Source organism: Dinoponera quadriceps, unplaced genomic scaffold (assembly GCF_001313825.1).
Source record: "Dinoponera quadriceps isolate SergipeBrazil2010 unplaced genomic scaffold, ASM131382v1 scaffold1846, whole genome shotgun sequence".
Taxonomy (NCBI): domain Eukaryota; kingdom Metazoa; phylum Arthropoda; class Insecta; order Hymenoptera; family Formicidae; genus Dinoponera; species Dinoponera quadriceps.
The window spans coordinates 83,358-107,793 of record NW_014556140.1 but is presented as its reverse complement, the minus strand read 5'-3'; the positions used below and the strand labels follow the sequence as shown (position 1 = coordinate 107,793).

General features: G+C 45.5%; 1 protein-coding gene across 1 annotated transcript in view; it reads left to right on the top strand.

Annotated features, from left to right (window-relative positions):
- The first annotated feature begins 1,770 nt into the window (after nucleotides 1–1,770).
- The window catches only part of LOC106746952 (scavenger receptor class B member 1), a 36,617-nt gene continuing 13,951 nt past the window's right edge, over nucleotides 1,771–24,436 (top strand). The window contains exon 1 of the mRNA XM_014624136.1: nucleotides 1,771–3,118. Coding sequence (XP_014479622.1) covers nucleotides 3,061–3,118 — 58 coding nt within the window. The 5' untranslated portion in view covers nucleotides 1,771–3,060. The remainder of the gene's footprint in view (nucleotides 3,119–24,436) is intronic.

Below are 24,436 nucleotides of genomic sequence, written 5' to 3'. Positions count from 1 at the left end.
ACATTTTTTACATGGTTCTGTGACGTAGGACAGAGATTGGCACATCGATCGAAAGTGTGACGTAGGACTGAGATTGGCACATCGATCGAAAGTGATTTAAAAAATTCGAAACTTACATTATAAAATAGCATTGTCAAATATTCCTTGCTTCGGTTGCTTATCGCTCATTTGTTATTTGAAAATGTTCGAAAAGATAACTTGAAACAAATATAATGGAAAATCAACTAATGCTAAATCACATAACAAACGCGCTTGTAAACAGAAACTGTTGCTTCAGCTCCACTTACTGCATGCGATAGAAAAAATTTCGTGTGACTGCTCGACAGAGTTCGGTATTTTTTAATTGAAGTCACACGCACGTAATGGCAACTGCCGAGGGGTTGAAAGAATTCATGCAAAATATCACAACACATATATATTTTAATGATATATATGTTAAGCTCGCATTTATTATGCCATCGAAATGTAGTCATCTTACGAGGTTAATTAAAAAAAAAAAAATCGAGGCTCATAAAATGAGGTTACTCTTTAGCATAAGTTTTCGCTAAAAAATGAAAATTGTGGCAGACCGAAAGTCGACCGGATGATTCGCGACTGAAGCAGCGGCTGCTGCACTCCTCTCTCTCTCTCTTTCTCTCTCTCTTTCTCTCTTTGTAATTAATTTATTTTATAATTGTAATATTATAGAAGATACATAAAGCTAAATCTATAAATTAAGGATTTATGTACGATAAAAACTTTCTACATATATGTATGTGTGTGTGTGTTACACGATGAATGAGAGAAGTGAAGCCGCAGGAGGTGGGGAATCATGCGGGAAGAGCGCGCAGCGCGTTTCCAGGACAATCACACCGTTCCACCTGCGCGATACTAACGAATTGCTGTTATTATTTCCCGAAAGCCGCTGCACATGTCGGATGCACGAGGAGGCGGGTCGCCGGATAACGGGGAGAAGCGCGGAAGCGCGAAAGATCCACGGGGCCCCGCTATCGCGAGGTTGCAAGGACGACCTGGCACACGCGGATAAGGCGCACGCGGGAGAAAGCGAGAGGAGATGACAGCGGAGTATTCGAAGTGGTGGTATCGGCGCAGGCGCAGGTGTTGGCACCTGCGTTAAAACCCAGGTGAAAGAGGAAGCGAGAGGCTCACCTCGCGCGCCCAGGGACGTACCTAGACTCTTCAGGGGGGCTCCGATCTTTTCTCGACATCTCTGCGAGAACCGGCCGTAACTTCGGGAAATACGAAACAGCGACAATTCTCATCCACCCGCCTGAACATCGAACACCAAAAACATCGAACACTTTTGCCGATCGCTCTGCGATCGCGTGGTCGCCTTGTGAGTCGCTCGATTTGAATCTTCCCACGTGAGATCCTTCATTCGCGGACTTTACATGTGCTTTTCACTCGCGCCGCGCCAGTGCAAGTTGCAAAGCACCAATCGATGGCTTGTAATAGAAACAATAAAAAAAAGAAACAAAGAAAGAGAAGGAGGAAGAAAGAAGGAAGAGCGAGAGACGATATCAAGAAGAAATTTCCAATAAACGTAAAAGTGACGCAAAAACCGGAGATGAGGCATTCCTGCACCTGCGCCGGATGAGCAGGATGAGCTAAGCGAGAGGAGCGACGAATGGATCAGCAACGCAGCAATACTCGGCAATGGTGCTGATACGTAGCCGTCAGTCGTCACCGACAGTCACCGAAGGGGGCAAAGTGGAGCGGCAAGTGGGGGCAATAATAAATCGTTCACCTGAGCGGCGCGACGCTTCACGGCTGCTCGCAGTGTCTTGGCCGATCTCGCGCCGATCGCACCACCGCTCGTCCATCTTTCTCTGCCACTGCGATTCCGCGCGCATACCGCGTACACCCACACACCCGTATCGTCGAAACGCGCGCGTCGGTTCCGCTTGATTTCGCTTCGATTCTCTCCTCTCCTCCTCTCTCTCTCTCTCTCTCTCCCCTTCTCTTTCTTCCTCTCCTCCTCTCTATCACCCTCTTTCTCTCTTCCCCCTTTTCCCTACCTTCGTTCGCCACTACTCCTTTTCCTAATTCAATCCTCTTGATCTCCCCCCCCCCCCTCTCTTTATATATATATATATATTTTTTTTTCTCTCTCTTCTCATCTCTCTCTCTCTCTCCGTCTTCAGCCATCCTCCTTCGTTCCTCCTATCCTCCTTCGTTCCTCCTATCCTCCATATCCCTCCGTCGCTCCCTCCTCCTGATCGTATGCCTCTTTCTCGCCCAAGTACATCATCACCGCCGGTCGTTCCCACGATCACTGTCGCGGCCACCAGCGGCCCGAGCACGCAGCAGTCGAGGAGGCAGTCGCCGTGTGCACTCGCGTGCATTCGTCGCGTGCGAACGGACTCGAGGATCGACGAGGGTCGTGCGATCGTGGCTGGTACCGTCGTGAGCGAGATCGATCGATCGACCGGTCGATCGCGAACGTGCTGGTGGAGGACATATCCTCGGCGGAGTCACCTCAGCTCGCCCCGGTGGAGGAAGGTTGGTGATCGCGATTGCTTCACAAAGCATCGGGCCGTTCTTCGAAGCAACAAGTAACGACGACGGCGTCGACGACGACGACGTGTAAAAGAGGAGGAACTCGTCTTCCGGATCGGGATCTCTACTGGGTGTATAATAATAAGCGCACGGCGACATCGCGCGCGATCCGGCACACTTAGCATACTCCGAAAGGAGGATTGACTTTCTCCAGCTGTGTGTGTGTGTGTGGTTGGTCCAACTGTCCGGGACAACCTCGAGGCGCAGCCTCTTCCGAGCGTCGCGAGAAAACGAAGCAACGAAGCGAGAGGACGAAGAGGACGAACGCGCGACGGTTGAAGGACCACGACGAGGAACGACACGAGAAGGACGACGTCTTTTGGGTGAGAAGAGTGTGTTTGTGCACGACTTAATCATCACCAGAGGTGTATCCTGAAAGAAGGACACCCGCACAGGAGGAGAGGAGGTACAAGAGGAAGCGTTCGAGCTTGCTGCAATTTCAGCGACGTCGGGTGTGCTGTGATTTCGGGGTGATTGCACGGTGAAGGTGATTCGCTCAGCATGAGGGTGCATCGCGGGATCTGCGCCAAACTGCAGGGCGGCTTCCTCAGGCGATGGTGTAAGTACTCATTTGTCCTATTTTACAAAGAATACGGCGGATTTACGCTGTCAAGGAACCGCGAGGTATTCGAGTGTATTTGTGTTACAGAAGTACAGTCGCGCGCGCGCGCGCGCGCGGCAGATTAAAGTAGTAGCGGATTTCCGTGACGATAAATACTGCTGGGAAGATAATGGTTAATATAACGCGAAGAAGCTCGATAAATCTATGCTAAATTTATAAATTTATAAATACTATTTATGATGCATAGCATCATTTTGACACTATAGCAAGAGAATATCGATCGAAATTGAACGTAACGTTTAAAAACGTCATAAAGAAATAATCATTTCTCGCGCTTCGACGCGTAATACTTTTGGCCGGGACTGCCCGTGTGTATTTGTGAATGTATCACACGTATCGATAGACGCTCACGAATGCACGCTTCTGGAGAAACGATCGTAAACGGTCGGATGCCCCGTATTTCTCGTAATTTTATATATTGATTGTAGATCTTTAAGTTTATTTAACCGTTTTATCTTCAAAAAGATGTCTACTTTCGATTAATATGCCGGAAATTCTTTAAAGATTCCTAAGCAAATAAATTACCAATTACCATAAAGATTGCAACACTATTCTTCCGATAAATTTCGCAATGCATTCCATGTGAGAGAATTGGTTACTTAGCGGTCCTCGGTAGATACATTTTCCCATTGGATACGAGACGCGAAACTTGTTGTTGGAAAAAAAATGCCGCAACGTTTAATTCGTCGACTGTGCGTTTAATTTGCGAATTGCACACGTGCGAAATGCGCTCGCGCACATAACACGATCATATAATCGTCAAAACCAACTCGAAACGCGAAAGCCAAGCACGTACACATACGTACGTTCAATACGCGTTTTATTTGCGTTTGTAGCCGGAAGCATTTCGCGATATTATGTGCATATTGAAGTTGTGTATTTTGCGGTTAAATCATCGCGATGTTTCTGATGATCGTCGGTGTTGCAAATCGATCGGACGGACGCCACGTGATGACGCACGTGAATTCGAACGATGATCATGAAATCGAAACGTGAAGAGACATCCAAACGAAGGAATAATCTCTGATAATCAACCGATTACATTTCCTACGATTTTTATGAGATTTTTATGAGATTTGTATTTTTCGCCTTATATATATATAGTAAGAAATAAAATGTCAATTCAATCCATAGAGGAATCTATTCTGAACTTGTGAAGGGAAAAAACCTACACACATTCGTTGTATGGATAAATGGAAATGTTTATTAATCGACTCACGCACATTCTCTTCTTAAATGTGTTTGTCGCTTTGACCTTAAATATGAAGCAAACAGTAAAAAAAAAAAATACTCTAAGAAGAATAATTAAGATAACTTTTTGTAATATATGTAAAATATGTTTGTGTTTTCGTAATACATATTTATGTAATATATAAATATTTTGTTCATATAATGTGAACTTAAAATGAAGTATATTTACGATTCTTCCATCGCTTATCGCATTAACTTACGTGAAATATTAATGTTTTAGCGCAAAAATATTCACATAATCCTTATAAACCGATCGACTTGCCTACCAATCGTCTTTTAACTTTGTAGATTTTGTAGAGATAGTATTTTCATCAGAATATATGCTAAAATTTCCAAGGATTTCTGAAGAAATGATTTGACCAACTACCTTAAGAGTGTCAAAGCAGCATCGAAGTCTCGATACTCGGGACGTGGCATGCGCGATGCTTTAGGCGCCCAGGAGGCTGCGATTAACTCGATCATCGCGGCTAATGTCACGGCTCACGCTTGTAGTCTGTCCGTTGCTCTTAATTCGATTCAATGGATGTGTCATCGCGTGCGCACGCTCGACCACACTGAATCATTGCGGTTTATTTAGCATGTCGTCGGCTCTCTCTCTCTCTCTCTCGGCGCGGCATCGTCGTCGGCTCTCTCGACGACGGCATTGTCGTTGACACCTTCCGTGGTGCTACTCCACGGCTGTCACCCTGGCTGACTAGCTGAGTATATGCACTCGCGGACTTTCACCTGCGAGCTCGCGACGCGGCCCGAAAGTTTATTCGCCGGATCCGTCGCGAGTGAAATGAAGCGTGGCGCCCGGCGCAGCCGTAATTTCGGCGAGTCCCTGCAATCCTCTCTCTCTTTCTCTCCGTTATCCGAGCGCGGTTTATTAACGATCGTAACTTCCGGAGAAGGTTTCGAAACTCGCGCGAGAGCGAGTCTCTTTTCTTAGCGCGAATCGCGCGTTCGTTCTTGCGACAATCTCGTCGATGGGAAGCAGAACGAATGTCTGAGAGATAAAGGCAAAAATCTGTAAAAGGCGTTCTATTTCTTTTTTAGACATCCTTCGGACATCTTTGAGAGATCTTTTAAAAATTTGTCCTACCTGGGGTGCGTCTCTCCAGCACGAGCAGCGTGCTTCGTGCCGCCGAGAATTTCTTATTCTCCGCGCACGGCGCGTTCATCGAGTGAGCCACTTCACGCTGAGAAGAATTGCTTAATCGGGCCCGACTTCATTGCGCGTGGAAAATACCCGTGGTCGGTTAATTAAACAAAATGTCAGGGATTACACGATTCGCGTTTCTGGAGAGAAAATTTTATTTTTTTCAGAGTTCTCGATTCGCGAAATGACGCACGATGCCGCTGAATGTGGAACAAGGCGTCGCGATTACGCTGTAAAGTCCGAATGTGTTATTTTTACACGAGCAGGCGTCTCAAAATGACACATTTGACTGAAGCTAATTTTACATATTTTTACTTATTTTAGCTTACGTTACTTAAAACGTTTGATCACGTTGAATTGACACGTTTATAATAATATTAAGTTTACACATGTATTCCTGTTAAATAACGTGATATAACGGCAAGACACGTGTAAGAAGTATGTAAGAAAAAACTTCAACTAATTTGCAGTGTAGTTATGTGAAAAACGTCAGTTAATTATAAGTTTATTTATATTATATAAGTAAAATATCAGGATTTATTACGACTGGCGTTTCTGCCGGGAAAAATCTAATTTTATGCGGAGATTTCCGTTTGCGAAAGAATATACAGCATTGTAAATGTGAAATAAGATCGGATAGTTATATGAAGCGTCAAGCTTTACGCGACTGACGTTTCTGGGGAGAAAATATGATTTTTCGCTGAGTTTTCGATCGCCGCGAAAAGATGCACGATTGGTGCTGCAGATATGGAAGCAACGGAATGCGTGCAACCGTCACGTTTCCATCGTCGCTTGATAATTTAATTTCAGTTAAGACGTACGTATTCCTCGCGTCTCTCGTCAAAATTATACCGCTTTCAATCTCCGACTGTCGTCGTGTCCGCCTGAAAAAAGGCATTTACGATTGAACATGAATTCTGAGAAAAAGTTACTTCTTACTGCTCCTTCTGCCACGTGTGCGCTGACGAAATGTCATTATCTTCATAATGTTCTTCCTGGATCCACCTTTATAAAAGGATTTTAAAAATAACGAGACTCATCACCCCTAACTTTAATTTATTTTGACGTAAGAATTCGCACGAATGTTGTTTCATAAAGCTCTGTCGTAATCTCGACCTTGAACCTAGTCGTAAGATTCGTGATCGGAGCGATTCGATTCGATATATTGACGGGATATCGTGTAGAAATATTTTCACGGTAAGAAACATAAGAAAATATAATACAATACAAAAATGAAATAACAAAATAATATAAGAAACGTAAGAGAGTATAAAAATATATAAGAACGCTGAGAGGAGAAACAGCGGAAGAAGGCATTCTGGTATTTTGTAATTTTATCGCTCGATATAATAATCGATAATTAACGATCAATTAACAATCATTTAATGACCGTGTTCCGAAAAGATAGCTTTTTATTTTTTTCATTGGTTCTTCCTTGAAATCACCTTCGACGCCTTGCTCATTGCTCTTCACATCGGATACCGAACGATCGATCAGTATCTTTCCGTACTGGTTATCCTCGCTGACGCGACACATCGCGGTTTTAAAGGTCGCCCGAGATCCGAGATTCCGCGGCTGGTGAATAAAACAGTCTCTCACGCGATTACCGCGTTCCCCTTTGCACACGCGAGCCAAAGTACGAGGTCTGTCTCATCCGGTCCGGTTTGTAGCCGATGCAAAAAAAGACTCGATCATGAGGAAGACGATTTGAATCGCTAGGATCGATCGATTAGCGTCACTTATCTGAAGTTTTTTCGGTTGACATTAATGAACAACATATGTAGCGAATGACGTTCAGAAGAGAAGAAGGAAAAAAAAGAAAGAAACATACGTCAAAAGAATAATTAATTATTATTCAATGTCAACGAATATACTATATTTATACGTGTATGTGGTCATTTTGCGATATTTGTCCGCCGGAGGGGATGAACTTTGCGACTATTAAGCATAAACGTTGGTCTTGACGGATCCACTCGTGGTCGACGAAGACAAGTTCTGCGATCGTTGGTGATCAATTGCATCGTATTGTCGTCGTCGACAAATGCCGCTTCTCTCTCTTTCTCTCTTTCTTTTTCTTCTTCTTCTCTCTCGCGGATACTTGTACGTGCATACGTAAGAAGTGCATACGTTCGATAGTGTTTGAGCACGTGAGAACGCGAGTCCGATGATGTAACCGACTCCACAGTCGGGACTTTCGGGCCCTTGCGCGATAGACTAGCGGAAAGTAACAGAAGGATGTAAATAACGCGAGGTAGAAGCCTTCGAGCGAATTTATGACTTGCGAGGTTTCAACTCGCAAATCGACATCTAACGTGGAATTTATAGATTGCGAGCTGGAATTAAAACAAGACACGATATTAGAATTTATATTAAAAATGCGACGAGTTCTTAACTGTTAATCTGTATGTACAAAAAATAGCAATAAAATGGTAATCAAAAATAGCAATTCAAAATTTGTATTCACAGGAAGATAAATTAAACTATGAATTTATAAGATTCGTTTTAAATTATGACACTTGACATTTAAAAAAGACTGTTAACACAATCCTTGTTATGACACTTGCTTATATATCGTCACTTTGTTTTCATATCGTATTCACGGAAAAAATGTGCTGTTGTATCAAATGTGCTGTTGTATCAATAGAATTTTCCACACAGCGCGCACAATTAGGGCAAATCTTCTTGATTTGACAGCGATATCATGAAACCAATACATCATACATTGTTTCTCAATGACTCCAGTATTAGATTCAGTGATATTGCCATTGGTTCAGGAAGATTTGCTCCAATTATACGCGCAGTTAGCAATTCCATCGAGCCAACGACATTTTTATTCCACTGCATACGACATAAGAAGCAAAATGAAATGAAATGTACAAGCAAATGTTACAGCAAGGAATGTGCGGTCAGCGGAGGAATAAATTAAATCGGGGATCTATCAAATCTGGTTTGAATTATAATTTGACATTTAAGATAACGTTTTTTCTGCACACGGAAAAAAAAATTAATATAAATTCAAGGCTCATATTTTCTGTGCGTCAATGAGGTGAAAGTGGTTTTTTCGATATTCGCGGATTAAAAATAGGAAATCGGTGCAAAGTCTGTCGCATAGAGTCATAATAGAGACCGGCCGGTGAAAGACAAGCCGCTATTACATGTAGCATTACAGCGTCCAGCGTTATTTTCTCGTCGCGCGCGCGGGCAGTACTAAGAGCGAGCGGTGTCCGAGACAGGCTTGGCGTGTTTTACATATTATGCGGTGATTGGCGTAAGAACAGGAAGCACTCTTATATAACATGAAGTAATCATTGCACGCAGATACGTGTACACACGTACGCACACGCAGTCGTTTCGCGCGTGCGCGCGTGCACTCCACACGCTAGACGCTACGTCCAGTTATGTTTCTGTTTGGGGGTTTGTCGTACCGAATTCTATAACCGCTTTTTCGAACGAACACTTTGCTATTTTGACACCTGGCGAGCGAATGAAAATTGTCAATCTCTCGTGTAAAGACCGAGCGTTCCTCGGGACACGAATTTTAGCGAGAGAGAGAGAGAGAGGGAGAGGGAGGCGACGTCTATTGAAGTTACAGTTGAGAGTTAGAGTTAGTTAACGTTGCCGAGGAATGTAGGTCTATGGGTGTACGCGTGTTAAAGTTGACTCGAGAAGAGGTTGATTTGTTTTTTTCTTCACCGGAAAACGAAAGAAGAATAATCTAGGAGAGTTGCTTTTCAGATTTTCTATTTTGGAATCACAGCCAAATTTATATTTATTTATTAAACATTAGTACTAAATATAATAGTATTTATTTATACAGGGAGATAAAAATGATCATCGTCCTCGAAATATGAGAGTAGAAGAAAAATTTATTATTTAAGAAATTCTTTTTATTATTATTAATTTAATAGAAATTGCATTGCATACTAATGATCATCATTTCGAACACTTTTTGAAAATATACACTTATTTTATCGTCATCTAGCCGTTAAAATTTTTTTTCACACTGTGCGGCCTCGCAAGACCTTCCCGCTTTATCCAACGCGCGCGGCGATTAGCGCGATCTGTGATTCGCGCGCGCGAACTTTCGACGAGTGTCATTCGACTTGCACGACGGAACGCGCTTCTTGCGTGAAAGCGACCAATTTGCCGACACTTCGCCGATGCAAATTTTTGCTTTTACGACTGCAGGTTACCGGTAATAAGGAAAGCAACGAGATCTCTGCTCGTCGTCGTCGCCCACGACTTTTTGCCGGCCATCTCGGCCGGGGGAAACACGATTGTAAATCATCGGTTGTGGACGATAAAACTGCGAACACGAATCGCGTAAATGCCTATCTTCGGCGACGGTAGCGGTCGTGAGATCGCGAGCTGTCCGCGGGTGACGGAACTGAGAATGATAAAAAAACAGACGCAAGAGAGTGAAGGTTTTGTCGAAGGTTGCGCGATTTTTCGCGCGTTCCGTCGCAAGCCGGCGTGAAACTCGCGGCGAGCAGGCGAGTCGACATTTTGGCCTTGTGACAAGCTTTTAATTTCATAACGCAGCCGAGATAGCAAAATAAATGCAATTTTCAATTTTGATCATACAATTTATTCACATTTTGTGAGCGACTGTGCCGACGTGACGCAAGCCGGACGCGAGCACGCGTGATGGGAGGATCTCATGGCTGACGTTACTCGCGTAACATACCGCGAGTAATCTCACGAAGATGAATTTCCATCAAACGCCGTTTCTGCACTCCCATTCGCGCCGCCGCCGCCAGGTGAGGCGATCGGAAAAAGAGCCACCGCGGCGGCCTCTTCGGCGCGCGTCTCGAGTTCAACGAACCGCTGGTTAGCACGTTCGCGTTCCCATCATCGAATCGTCGAAACGGGGAAACTACGGCGTTCTCATTATGAACCTTTATTTATACGATAGTAATCAGTAGCCGGGGATTCTATCTCTCTCTCTCTCTTTCTAGGCTAGTAATTACGCTAGCTGGAATATGCAGAGCACGAAGTTCGACTCGAAATTACTCTTCCCTTCCCTCCATCGATCTCGCATCTCGACGGATCTCGCGCGAACGGCGCGGATTCGTGAGCGCACTTCTATCTACCTTCATCCATCATCTTTTGTTCATTCTCAATAGAGAGCCGGTTTCAGTCGATTTATTTTTAATCAAAGGTCTCGATCGCAACGGTGATCTGATTTATTTAGGAATTTGAAGAAAGGGGAAAGAATAAAATCTCTGTAACAGTTCAAGGAGAATCGTTCGCCCGTTTTCCAACGAGGAACGCCGTGATTTTTTAAGGATTTCATTGGCACTACGACAGGTGGAATCGTGTGGTGTAAAAATTCTCGGGAAGAAATTCTCTCTCGGGTCCGACGTGTCGGAGAGGGAAGAGGGGGGAACTGCGATTTTCATTTCGACGGATCCCTTCCTGTCCGAGGTGAATTATATGCGCGCGTGTCGATTAGATCGAGATATCGCTCGCTGCGAGTCACTCCGGGTCTCCGAAGACCGACGACCGACCGCGACCGGCTGCGTTATTGGCTCGGCAGGAATGCAGCATTCGATCGGCCAAGCAGCCGGCGCGAGCGGGACAAGCTTCGACCGAACGAAAACTTGCCGCCTCGCGGCGCTCCTTTTAGCGACGGCCTCGCCGAGCGGCGACACGGCTTCTCGGACACACACACACGGCGGGTAGCTTTTCCGTCGGAAGGATCGCGGCTAATTAGCGCTAGTTAGCGCCGTGAATTTGATTGTTCGCGCGAATTCACGTGGGCGAACCTTGTTTCTCGGAAGTATTATTAATTAACTTTGGTTGAAACGCAGGTATTTGCGATGTTAAGTGTTACGAGGCTCGCCGCAAGTAGCTATTTGTCGGTAAACACTCGGACGAAAGAATGTGAGGCTCTTTGAAGTCAAACTGCGTAAGAATAAAGGACAACGGGAGACTTAGTCGCGGCTTTTTCCATTCTAATTGCGATTGATGGTGACCTATTTTAACGCTAAAAAACAGCGAAAACGGAAGTTTAATCATGGTAAATGCAGAAGTAAATTATATCATCAGAATTGAGCTTGTTTCGTCGCTATCTCAGCCACCATTGTGTGTTTGCAGCATCAGAAGTTTAACCACAGAACCCAAAATTTCGACTCGGCATTTGTCTCGTCGAACATTATAATGACGTGGAAAATGTAAAAAAAATTTGCCGATATTATTCTTCAATTCCTCCTGTTGTGATGAGAGATGCGAGAGCAAATATACGGTTAAGCTCACGCGGGCTCCTCGGTGGGATTAGAATTGCATAATGGATTATTGTTTAGCGAGTCGGTGTTTGACGTAAGTGAGAGATCTCGCTGTTTTTCACTCGTCCGCCGAGCGGAAGGAGCTTTCGGTTGAAAGGTTAATGAGAAGGAACGATGGAGAACAGTCACGCGAAGATTGGCTGTGACAAATGGTGGTCAACGTTGATTACGTCGGCGGACGCGCGTGAAAAGATCTTCCTCAAGTTAGTGCAGGAGAATACATAATTGCATAATCGCTGATCTCAAAGAGCAAAATCTCGCGTCTCGTTAGCGGTACTTCAACTTCGGCAACGAACAACGTTCCTCCCGATACTTCGCGATCGAATGATCGATCATTATTCTTACCCTGACACGAAAGCGAAAAAAAGCGACCTTATTTTTCAATTCGAGTTTTTTCCTTCGCTTGAGCTCTGCTACTCGGACGGAGATACAAGAAAGAAACTGCGAGAATGAGAGAAAGAGAGAGAGAGAGAGAGAGAGAGAGAACGGAGTGGGTATTTTTATTCCGTATTTTTATCACCTGTCCTCCGTGATTGTGCGATTTGCTTTCTACACATTCCAGCTAAATCGCTCGCATCGACTGATATCGACGTCGTCGTCGAAAGTTACTACGTTTTCAATTTCGTCACCCGCGGCGAGGTAGCAAGCGGAGAGCCGGAGAGAGTCAGAGAGAAAGAGAGAGAGAAAGAGAGGAAAGAAAGAGAGAGAGGATACCTTTGAACCTTCGTACTTTCTCTTGATACAGACAGCCCAACCGGCGGCTTAACGACCGCCTCTGTAATCCGCATTAGCGCACGGAGAAATGGGAATCGGCCGGATGCGCGTGCGGTGTCATAATCGCGAGCGTGTAATTTCGCCCAGGCCCGAGAGAGAACCGTGCCGGTTTAATTAATGAACGTCGACGTGCTACTGCTGCAGCACGTAGACTCGTTCTTATCGCGCGAAAGCCCGCTCGCGCGAATGGCAGGAGAATTTGCGACGATTTGCGCGACTATTACGTTCCGCCCCCGCGACGTCGCGCGAGAAACGTACCGTCGTCGTTCTAACGCGCGTCCGCGCTCATTAATTACAGGCCGGCATGTTTATGCACACATTAACGAAGATCGGACGTTTGCGAAAAGGAAAAAAATTAGACGTTACGGACGCCGATAATAGCCGGCTCCTGATTGTCGCCTTTTTATTAATGCGACTAGCCAGCCGAACGAGACAAGCGGCGGTGTAATCACTCGCGGTGACTATGTAATGATTAATTGTGTAATGATTAAGTGAAATAACGATCCCGGGACGAGAACGAGGAATTGATTGCGTCAACCGGCACATGCGAATGTTACCAGGAGAGAGGTTAACTTTTCTTTTTCTTTCCTTTTTTTAGACTTCTTCTTCGGAAAGTCCGAAAGTCGCGTTCACGCGCGTTGCAGACTCGCGAATAGTCGCGCTTTTGAGCCACGCGCGCGAGAACGTCGATCGAATTTTCGCTCTGCGAATTTTCACCGGTAAAAATCGCGCAAAGACGTCGATAGCGAGTAAAAATGTCTGATAAAGAGTATCTCGTGAATGAAGACGTCACGAATGGACTCGATGTGTCGGAGCGATAGAGAGAAGGACAGTTGTAAAACTTCACGAGCCATTCGCGGAAGAAGAAAGAGATACGTACGTGTACGCACGTGATGGATATCGGCCAGACATTTGCAGGCAATCGGTGTAACGAATTTATTCGCGCGCGGATCGATCTTGAATCACTCTCGAAACCTAGCCGGACTTTCACTCGGTTCTTTCGTCGAGCGACTCGCCGTGCCGTTTCTTTTGTACGGTGGTTGGACCAACCAGCCTTGTAAAAGTGTATCTATAACGACACGAGTGACGCGCCCGACTAGAGAGAACGAGCGGGAAGATGGAGGGAGGGGAGAATCCGCGCACAAAAGCAGGAGGAGGAAGAATAGCCATCACAATGAGCAAGTTTTGCACGGCAATTACAGTTCTCGGACGGGAAGATGTGGCGGCTGTCGAGCGGCGGCGAGAAATTACGAAAGTGCGCCCTGTTGCAACGGCTTATCTTTACATACAATTCATCCAGTTTCGTAATGTACCGTGCGACGCGGGAAAAAGACGAGAGAGCGAGGGAGAGCGAGCGACCAAGTCGTCGTTTCCAAAGCGCTCGGCAATTCTTCTGCTTATCTCCTACGCATCTCTCCGAGACCGTAGCGTTGTTGTTAAATTAAATCCCCCAGGTACAGCCTCCGCCCGATCTGGCTGCTTCATCCTCGATCGATCATCCCGCTGATCAACGTGAAAATATGACGGATAACAGTGGTCGATACAAAAGTTGTATTCTATGAATCTGTGAATTCTGCTCCCCATTTTCTGAGTGAAACAGAATTCTTTCGATCCGATGTTTTTATCTTTTTTTTTTTTTTTTTTTTATAGCGGACATCCAATGCATTGACGGAAAAGTCAAAATTTATTCATTGACCCAACAAGAGTTAAAAAGTTTCGAAATGATGATCACAGTGTTAACGACAAGCCACGTTCTGCTCGTCCGAACGAAATGGAGTATGGCTCCTACCGTGTTGTAGAATTAAAGATTCTGCATGAAGATGCGTATCATTGAGCGGCTTATCGATACCGCGCTCGTTCCCCGCAAACGGATTTCGCATTGCCGAACCGCATGTACCGTTTGCGCACGGCGACACCGGAAACTTTCTAACGCGTGTACCTGCATTCGCACCGGGCGATTATAGAATTGCGGGTCTCAAACGAGAGAGCCGATCGATCAGCGCCGGCGGTCCGGCGTGCAAGCAGCGGATGTACGTTAAACCGCTGGGAACTCGACGAAATTAAGGAAGTGCGCGCTGCCGACGCGGCCGAAGATAAAAAGACGCGCAGGAAGGACTCAGGAACGACTCGGGAGTCGTCGCAACACGGGGATGTATTGTTTCTGTGAAACAGATTTTAGTCAAGTAAATAGAAATACTAAAGTCTAAAGAAACCTTTTCCTACCGCGTACAACCGAGTTTTCGTCCGAGTCTCCGAGAAATAATGAATAATCCAGTCGCACATGGCGGGGAGTGTTGTTCTCTCGGTCTTTCCCGTTATTTCATCTCGCTCGCGGATGCAGGCGGGGGTGGAGCCGCGCGTATTTTCTCCGCCCGATATTTCCGTCCAATTATTCGTTCGAGTCTCTCTCTTCTCCCGAAACAATTCCGCGACAATTAATTATTTCGCCACCGAAGTTCTCAGTCGGCTCTCGTCTCCGTCGCCGAGTGCGACTTCCGGCGCGTACGAGAGAGCGCGAAAAAGTCGACGGGTTTCTCTCCCACGGGGGAGGGATGGAGAGATACTCCGCATTGTCGGGAGATAATATCGGACACCCGGTGGGAACGAATTATGCATCGCCAAGTGGGAACTGGAGCGCCGAAAGTCCCGTTTTCCATATCCACGAAACCGCCTAATTGCCGGCTGCTTTTGCGCTCGCTCGCACGCGCGCGCTCACTTTTCCGGCCGAGCGCGTTCGCTCGCCCGTTTTGTCTCCCTTTCTTTCATCGTCGGAAAAGCGCTCGCGTTATTTGTTCAGATCGCTCGTGATAATGACGGGGGCAGAGCGAGGGAGAAAGGAAAGGCACGATGGATAGAGAGGGATACACGGATACCTCGGTTTTTCGCGCAGGTAACGCGCAATTGACGGCGTGATCGCGACGCGAGATACGCCGGCCGACGAGTGTGCCCAGAAGTCGAAACGCTCATAAGCGTTTAGCCGCGATCGGCGGGCGGGTGCGGGAAATTGCACGCGATAATTCACATGATAAATGCAGCACGCGATAAGTCGTTTGAATTTTTTGTTCGTTCGGCGGCGACATCATGCAGAATTACATACGATGGACTCGAGCGAGTTTATTTTTACGTAAAATTTATATACTCTCGCTCGTGTATAAACCTTGAATCGATATCTATTTTTTTTTCTACGTAGTTCCCAGCGTGTTGTAAAAAAAAAATTCCAGGTTTAACGCATGCCCGAAATTTCGATGCGTGCTCGGACGGCGCGCAGCTGCGTTGCACGCGCGAGATCATCGCGGAGCTCCTCGCGGATTTTCCGCAGTCAGCCTTGGGGATTCGCGTCAGTCGAAGCCTCGCCTTGAATAGACGTACGATCGAGCGGATAAACAATAGGAACTTCCGTATGGCCGGCCGGCCTCTCTTTTATATTTTCTATTTCCCTCGCATTCGTACAATTCGGACGCGAATTTTTCTTCTTTCGCGTACGGCGCGCGGCAAGAGACGGCCTTTCACCGTTCACCCTCCCCCGTTCCCGCCTCTCCGCGCGCGCGCGTTTCTTTCGAGTGCATAAGTAATCGCGTGCGCAATAAGACGTAATAAGACTTTCCTTCCTGCCGTCTTCGCGCGATCCTACGCTCCGTTCCTCCTTCTGCCCCCGTCGACCACGGCGATACAATTATCGTTGTCGTGAGCGACATCCGCGTGGTATCTCGCGTGTATCGCGCTTATCACGTTCCTCATCCTCGGTTTTATATTCGTCATCTTCCCCGGAAAACGTTGGCCCGATAACCGGCGGATCGTTTTCGCTTTTCCTCTCCTTACTATCACACACCGTCGTCGTTATTGTGAACCGCTCATTACGCCGTACGCCTCGACGCGTGTGATTGTTCTCGAGCGTTTCCCCGGGTACGGCGAGATGAAAGAACAAAAAAGCCGCACGTCCAAGACATCGATCGCCGGTATCTTAGATTGAATTGAATTTTCTTTTTATTTAGAATCACATTGTTTCACCATCTTAGTTTTTTTTACCATGTTTCGAAAAATTAGCGCAGGGTCGAAATTTTCACTCGGAACGAGCAAGCGTTCTCCGGAGGAATATTCCGGAGGGTATCGCTGCTATTTTCCGAAGTTTTTGTCGCGGGCTTTTCACGTCGGAAATGAACGATTTATCTCGAAGATAGGTATTCCCGGCAGATCCTGAAGCGAGCGTTGGAAAGCAGAAATTCAATTCGCGGAAAGCGTGAACCGGCTCTCGATCCATTTCTCACGTAATTATTTCAGAAACGGGGGGGTGGGGGGAAACTATATTCCGACATTTTATACAACAAGCAACATTGAATCGTGGTGAGAAACACTTTTTATTTGTAGTGCGTTATGGAATATTCAATTGCACGCTTTTCGAAGACGCGTCTCATGTAAAATTAGATTAGACCCTTTCTCGTGGAATATTCGTTTGTTAATTAAAGGTTATATTAAGCTAAGATCCCATTTCCTACAGCTCCTCCAATCACGCTCGCCCCGATGTTAATTGAAAGCGGCGTCGTATAATTTTGTATAAAAAAACGTATAACGCGCTACTGTGCGAGCGGTTTAATCGTTCGCGTCTTTCGACATTTACATTCATGCATGGCGGACTTCTGCGCAAAGACGTTATCGTGTTATGTTATGTTAACCGTCAAGATGCTTTTCTTTTTTCTTCTTTTCTTCTTTTATGTAATTTTTCTTTTCCTTTTATGTAATGATCACGAACGAACGCGTTCGGCCGATATTTCCCGATATGCGTAAAGCGTTTTACACTTGCCGTGCCGATTAGTCCGATGAACGGGGAGATACCGATATAAGTAATGTAAAATTCACGGATAGCTGAGTTAAAGTTTCAATTCTACGTTAAACCTTTGACATTCTACAACGCTATGTAAGAGCTAAAATAGCAAACCAGATTCAATTCTAATGTGATAAATCCTACTTTGAGCATAACGACCTCTTGAATTCCAGTTTTCGCTGTTTTCAGTGTTAAAATAGGTTATACTGACACTCAGATTGCATTAAAATTAGATCTATATTATTAGTAAATCTGTATGATTAAAGTTAAATCTATAAAATTAAAGGCACGAAAGGGAAAGAGAGGGAGAGGAGTTAACAAGTGTATAGTATCGTAAGTGTTCTATTAATCTATAAGTCGTCTAAGTACACACGAGCTGTCCTTAAGCGCGTGAAAGTAGCTTGAAAATTTCAAGATGCCCGATAGAAAACAGCCGTGTTTCCGTGCTTAAATGCTCGCGGAGGCCGCGGCGTTTCACGGCAATTACGGCGAATCGATGCCGACGGTGGTACATAATAACCGCGGACGGGGAGGACATTAATGGATTATCGCGTCGCGACGACGACGTCGGTGGGCGATCATAGGGCCGCGAGGAAACGAGGTAGAAGAAAGAGCGAGACGGGTTACACAGGCCCGGAGGACAGGGGGGAAGGGGGGACGGGGATACACTCGATTATGCTGTATCGGGCTTTTTGCGGCCCGGCGTAACTTTCCTTTCCCGGCTCGTTACGTAGACGACGACGATTCCTGCGCGAGAGAAGAAAATAGAAAAAATCCCGGCAAATCTCACGCGCGAGCTCGCGCGAGCCAGCCAGTTAGCCTAGAGCTGGCTCGCTCGCTCGCTGGCCCGCGCGTAAGGATTACGGCGATCGATAAGGAGCGTGTAACTTTCTTCCTACAAAGCGAACCCGGGTGAATTCAATTGCGATTGCACAGCGCGAGCGTAATGGCGCGCCGGCTTTCTTTCGGCTCCCTCGGCTCTACCTGCTACTATTATTATTACCGTTTCGCTTCATTGTGGTTTCCTCCCGAGGCTGACGCATCGTTTACACACGCGCGAGTGCGCGGCCGTTTCCCATAAATACCGTTGTATTGACATTAACGTTAACGGCAGCCGCAACTCCGCAGGTGTTTCGAGTACGCGCGCTCCAAATCGCACGGTAGTCGCGATTCGGACACTGCGAATTCATTTAGAAAGCGCGCGCGTTGCGAGATTCCGCGACGGGGATTTCGGCCGGTGTATGCCGGTGTGCCGATTAAGTATCCGTTTGTATGGAAATACTCGCCGATAACAACGATAACAATGGTATGTTACACGATGTGTAACAGTGTGGTAATGCACGAGGAAGCGATCGACTCGCGAGCTATTATGTGACGAAATGTAACGATCTGATTTTGCCTAATACATCGAGCTTTAATGACGCGTGTGTCCGCGAGTTTCTCGAGAAGAGTGCCGGATAGGAAATCGGGTAAATTCTGTTATTCGTTTAGATTTCTATTAGATGCATGACGTACGTAACAACAAATATTTTTATATAATTATATGTTTTTAGCTTAAAATTCGTAAATCACCGTTTTATCCCCCTTCGTCATCTTATCCTATCCCGCATTAATGTATGTAAATGTGTTATTTTAGCGCTGACCGAATACATTTTTCTCATTCCTTAGATTCTTTTCTTTTATGATATCGTATCTCTCGAAAGTGAATGTTATTGGGACGGAGATAATTAGACGGCAGTTACGAGATCGATCTTGTTTGTCTCGTGACCTCGTGCGACACGCATAATGGCTTCTTTTCCTTTTTGCGCGAGTTACATTGAAATGAAAATAATAACGGAAAAAAGTGAAATAAACCACGGCGTCATGCTATTTTCATCATTCCCGTAGCGTTACATAAATCTCTCTCGCGCGATTCCGCCATTTAATTAATCGGCTTCTGCGAGAGAAGTTGATAGATGGCCGCGATGTTCGCTGCATAGACTATGGCAGAAAAAGGCAACGCGCCATACACATTGTAATATCGTGTCCGGTGGTATTCGTAAGGTTAGTCAGTCACATGACGTCAGCCGCATGCGGTACATTGTGTCCGGCATAATTAATTCATCATTAATACCATGCGCGGGATCCTTCTACGTTCGATCTCACACGAGATTAATACGCCGCGAGGATACGAGATGAGCTTTTCCGTTTCTGAAATTGGCGCGTCCTTTTCGCGAACAGGATCGTCGCCAAGTCGAAATTTTGAGCGTACACGTTTAATGTTCGAAATAATTTCCATTGTTTTCTGTGACTTTACTCCATCCACATTGGGGAGCTGATGAACGTCCTCGCGGAAAAAACTTCGCGGTTTTGACCGAAGTCATCCATGCTTCTTCGGACCTCGTTGACTTCTGACATGCATATCTGCCGGATGATGTTGAAAGCGACTGAAATATTTTCAGCAGCATTTTTATTCAATCGGATAGCAAATAGCGAGCAACAGTGCCTCGGATGCTTCCTTTCGAACAGTATCGCGATAACTACTGTTTTCTAAGGTTTTACATCGGCAAGGCCGTCAACTATTACAATATTTTTTAAAGATTAAGGTTGCCACTTTCAAATCGCCATATAAAACGAGGAAAACATTTTAATTTTAGCCAGAATTAAATGCAAAGATATTGAATTAATTTGATATTGAATTGATGATATTGAATTAATTTGCACACTTAATACCATCATGATCAAAGTTGAGAATAAATTATATTATTAGAATTGAAATTGTGAATCTATTCTGCCATCTTAATTCTTACTATGTTGTGGAATTGAAGATTCTAATGCAGGATCAAAATCGTAACTCAGGCTATCCATTTTGTGGGCGATTTTCGCCCCGCGAGTCGGCTCTCTTTCGTTCTCGCTGATTATTTGTTGACCTGTTCGCTGCCGGTTCTAATTGCATTTTCATCACGTCATAGAATTCTCCAGTCCGTTCCTTTGCGGCTAATATTTATCTTGATAATCGAACCGGTCGTCTCGAGAAAATCGCAGTCGCACCGTGACGTGGAAAAGCCCACCTCTCTCCGAAGACTCGGCCTTCTCGGAATGGAATTCGGAAAGAAATAATCTCGCGAAGAGAGAATGTATCCTTCGGGCGGACTTGTCGATAATTGATCGCGGCCTCGAGCCTCGTCGAGAGTATCGATTCATGCCGCCACTTGTCTAATGTACGCTTCACGTACAGTACGTGCTAAACTGACCAAATCCTGCCCGTGCGATGCTAAAAACGGGGAAAACAAAAATTATCATCATTATGTTCAAAAAATAGGAATAAATTATATCATTAGAAGTGAACCCGTTTTTTGCAACCTTATTGTTAACTCCTATCTTATCGTTAGCTCCTACGTTTAAAAAATTTAACATAGTTCCGAAACGTCAGCCCGGGGAGGGTCCGATAATCGATAATTCACTTTGCAAATTCTCCTCGGTTGCAACATCGCAATGCAATCGCAATATCGCTAAGTGGTCTCCGCGGAGTTATTCCGGCGCATTTGTGTGTATATGGTATTACAGTTTGATGCACGTTATCCCAAGTGTCTTCCCGCGAGTGGTCTCCGCGCGAGATTGCAACTTGACGGGCCGAGTGTCGAGAGAGTATCGAAGTGTGTGTGCACGTTGCAAACGGCATTCGCTCGGTCTCGTGCGACTCAGATCCGTCATGCGAAGACATCCTTTCTCCTGTAGAACGCTATTACGTACGGAGACGAGGTCGCCAGTTGCGTATGCAGTAGGCCGGGCGCGCGCGTGCTCGCACTTCGCGCGTTCGCCACCGTTTCGAAGCCGTCATGGTCTTCGAGTAAGGCCGATCGTTACCACCGCGGGGTGTTTGCGAAGAAACACACGGGATCGTGCTCTCTTTCTCTCTCTCTCTCTCTCTCTCTTCTCGGGAGATGACGTGGGAAATCCACGGGGAAATTCACATTATTGCGGCGTCATGCCCTGAGAAAAAGATCTAATAAATTTTCTCGCATCCAAATAGATTTCATCATTGGCACGCTCAAAAGAAAGTAATAGGTACGATTGTTAGACTTTTCAACGAATGTGTATTTTTATCTTAAAAAATTTGTGCCTGTGTGAAACGAAAGATAATTTTCTTATAAAAAAATTATTTGTTTCATTTCACATATTTTATCTAGTTAAAAGATATTATTTCGAATAATAGCCGTGTTTTCTAGCAATGCAAAAAGATACTGTCGGTAGAGTTCGTGTTTGTTAAGAGAATGCTATACTTGAAAACCTTGCCGGCGAAATACTGACTTCTTTCCGCAAGGTTTACGTCGCATTGGCTGCACAGAATTAGAAATGCTTTTACATACAAGTGAAAGTTTTACGCGCGCAAAAATGAATTGTAGCTTATTCCTCAATATGTGGCGAAAAACAAAATTCCAAACTGACAATCTCTAGCTGTCAGTTAGCGTAAATATTTAGATACAGAATATCTTGCAGCTTGTATATACCGAATGTGTCAATTAGAAACATTTCTCTTTCTCTCTCTCTTTCCTTGGTGTCTGTCATTGTATACTTTTACTGTCTATCACGGTCGCGTTCATCGTCGATCGATAATTACGCACGACGCAATATCCGATGTCTCGAAGCGGATCGTACAATTTGATGGGCTACTCCTACGCGATTTGTGCGTTCTTCGTTCGCCTGCGCTTCTCCCTTTCTCGCGATCCGTAAGATTCCTAGCGTTTCGAAACGTCGCGACTTCGCGCGACAAACCTCACGCATCGCGCGACGTCTTGCGTCTGTGCGACATGTCACCCGGGGGAAAAGAGATTTCGGCGTTCGCGTGTGCGAGATGTAACAATACCTAATAAAAAAGATTAATCCGTGAATGAAGACTCTCTAAAAAGATGTTACAAAGAAATCAAAGCAAAGATAATAGAGGAGAAAATAAATAGAAATATTAAATCCAAAGAAACCTTTTCCTCTGTTATCATCGGTAAGAATGTTCAACGGAATTTGTTTTGCTTCTTTGCGTTGTGCAGAAAATGTTATTAAAAAAAAAAAAGGAAAAATTATTTTGACGCTCGGGCACAGTGCGAGATATGAATATTGCGGCCTCCTTCACCTTTTCCTCTTTTCCCGGAGCGCGCGCGCTTCTCCGAGGGATGACTTCGTCGTACCTGCCGAACATCGCAAAGTAGGACCGTCTGCTGCGAAGGCCGCGTGGTCCCGCCGGTGTCTCATTCTACGTGACTGAAAACATTAATAGCACTTTGCCGCGCGATTGGCCGGCACACACGCGGCGTATAAAGCGGCGCTGTCGCAAGAATCCGCGAGCGAGCGCCGATTTTTACGCTTACGCGCCGGTTTTCGCTCGCCGACGAGGGTATGTACGCCGGTCACCGGGAATGTGCAGTCCAGCCTCGCGAATTCAGAGCGCACTTGCGTAAATGCGATTTAGTAATCGACTTTCTGTGACAACAGGTTTACGCGGAAGCCGGTGCCGACGTTTGTTCCAATCGCGAGGCCGCGATTTTACATTACGTACGACGAAGGAGTATCGGTGATTATTTGGAATTAAATGTTTCAATTGTGTTACATTAATCGTATTAAATTCTGACGTCGAGCAGTCAACAGTTTCACGAGAGAGAGAGAGAAAGAGAAAAATTAAAATTATATTATAATTATACAGGGTGTTCCAGAATAAACGTATGCCGACTGCATCGGGAGATTTCTGGTAACGAACGAAGGAGCTTTCCGTTTACCGGAGTTTCGTTCGAATGGTAGTTTTTAAATGAGAACTTACTTATTTATAATAGCGGCAAATTAAGTTTTTAAATGAGAGTGACTTTATTTAAAATAGCGGTAAATTTGGATATTATGCACGATTGGTCAATCGTGGCCATTCGTTGTTCCAGCTGCGTGATAACCTCGCGGAGTCATCGCGCGCCATTCACGAAGTTAGTTGGAAAATGGAGGTCAAGTACTCGAAAACGTGGTCGCGGCCGACACGCCTCTAAGCAGGAGAAATTTCCCCGCTCGAATTTTACGCGATCCAGAGAGCAACTAGCTGGAGGCGTGAATTATATATGCTATCCGTGAAAATGGAAGGCGAATATTGCGCGAGCCGATTTTCTGCATTCTTTCTCTCTATTATTTCTATTGGACTCAAAGTTCTGGGAAAATCTCGAAGGCGAAGCGACATATTTCGCGAGACAATATTACATACTATGTTACACGAAAGAAAAACTCTGCAACTGAACAGGGACCAGATGAAAGAACTCTGCGATGAGAAGCGATATTTCGGTTACCGCGACTGAGAATGTTCGTACGGACGTTCAGCCGCATTAAGCTAATTGATCCGTGAATTTACTTTCTCTAGAAATCTTCTTCTAAATTTTAACAGCGCATCGAGATACAGTCTACACACGCGTGAAATTAGAAAAATATCGACCGTACCGAAGCTGAGAGATAATTGAAATTAAAGTTGACACTATTTACGTATATACATTATGCAAAAAATCGGTCTTCGATATCACGTTTTTAATTCCAACAAACTGCTTTTACAGCGCGAACAATGTGCGAATTAAATTGAAACCAGCCGCTATAATCTCCCAGCAAACATGTTGGTCGCCTAATCGGGGTGTGTGACGCACATTAGTTGTGTCGCGAACGCACGTTTCTGTTCCGGCGACGGGGGATTTTGCGTTGTCGCGCGCGCGCAAAGTCGCTCCCCGCAGGGAGCGCGAAGTAAAATACGCGCGTGGAAAGCGGGAAAAGAAAAGTCAGGAGCGCGCGGTTTCTTCCGCGGACGGTGGTCGTCCTGTTAGAAAGCGAGCCGACGCGCCGCCGAGGATGCACGCGTGGTCGACGCACCGACGGGCCGACTTTCTTCCGCTTGCGTGCCGCGTGGGCGTGATTTCGTAATCTCGCGAGGACGGAGGAATCGATGAGACGTATCGATGGGAAAAGGACGTCAGGGCGCTATCGATGGGAGGGGG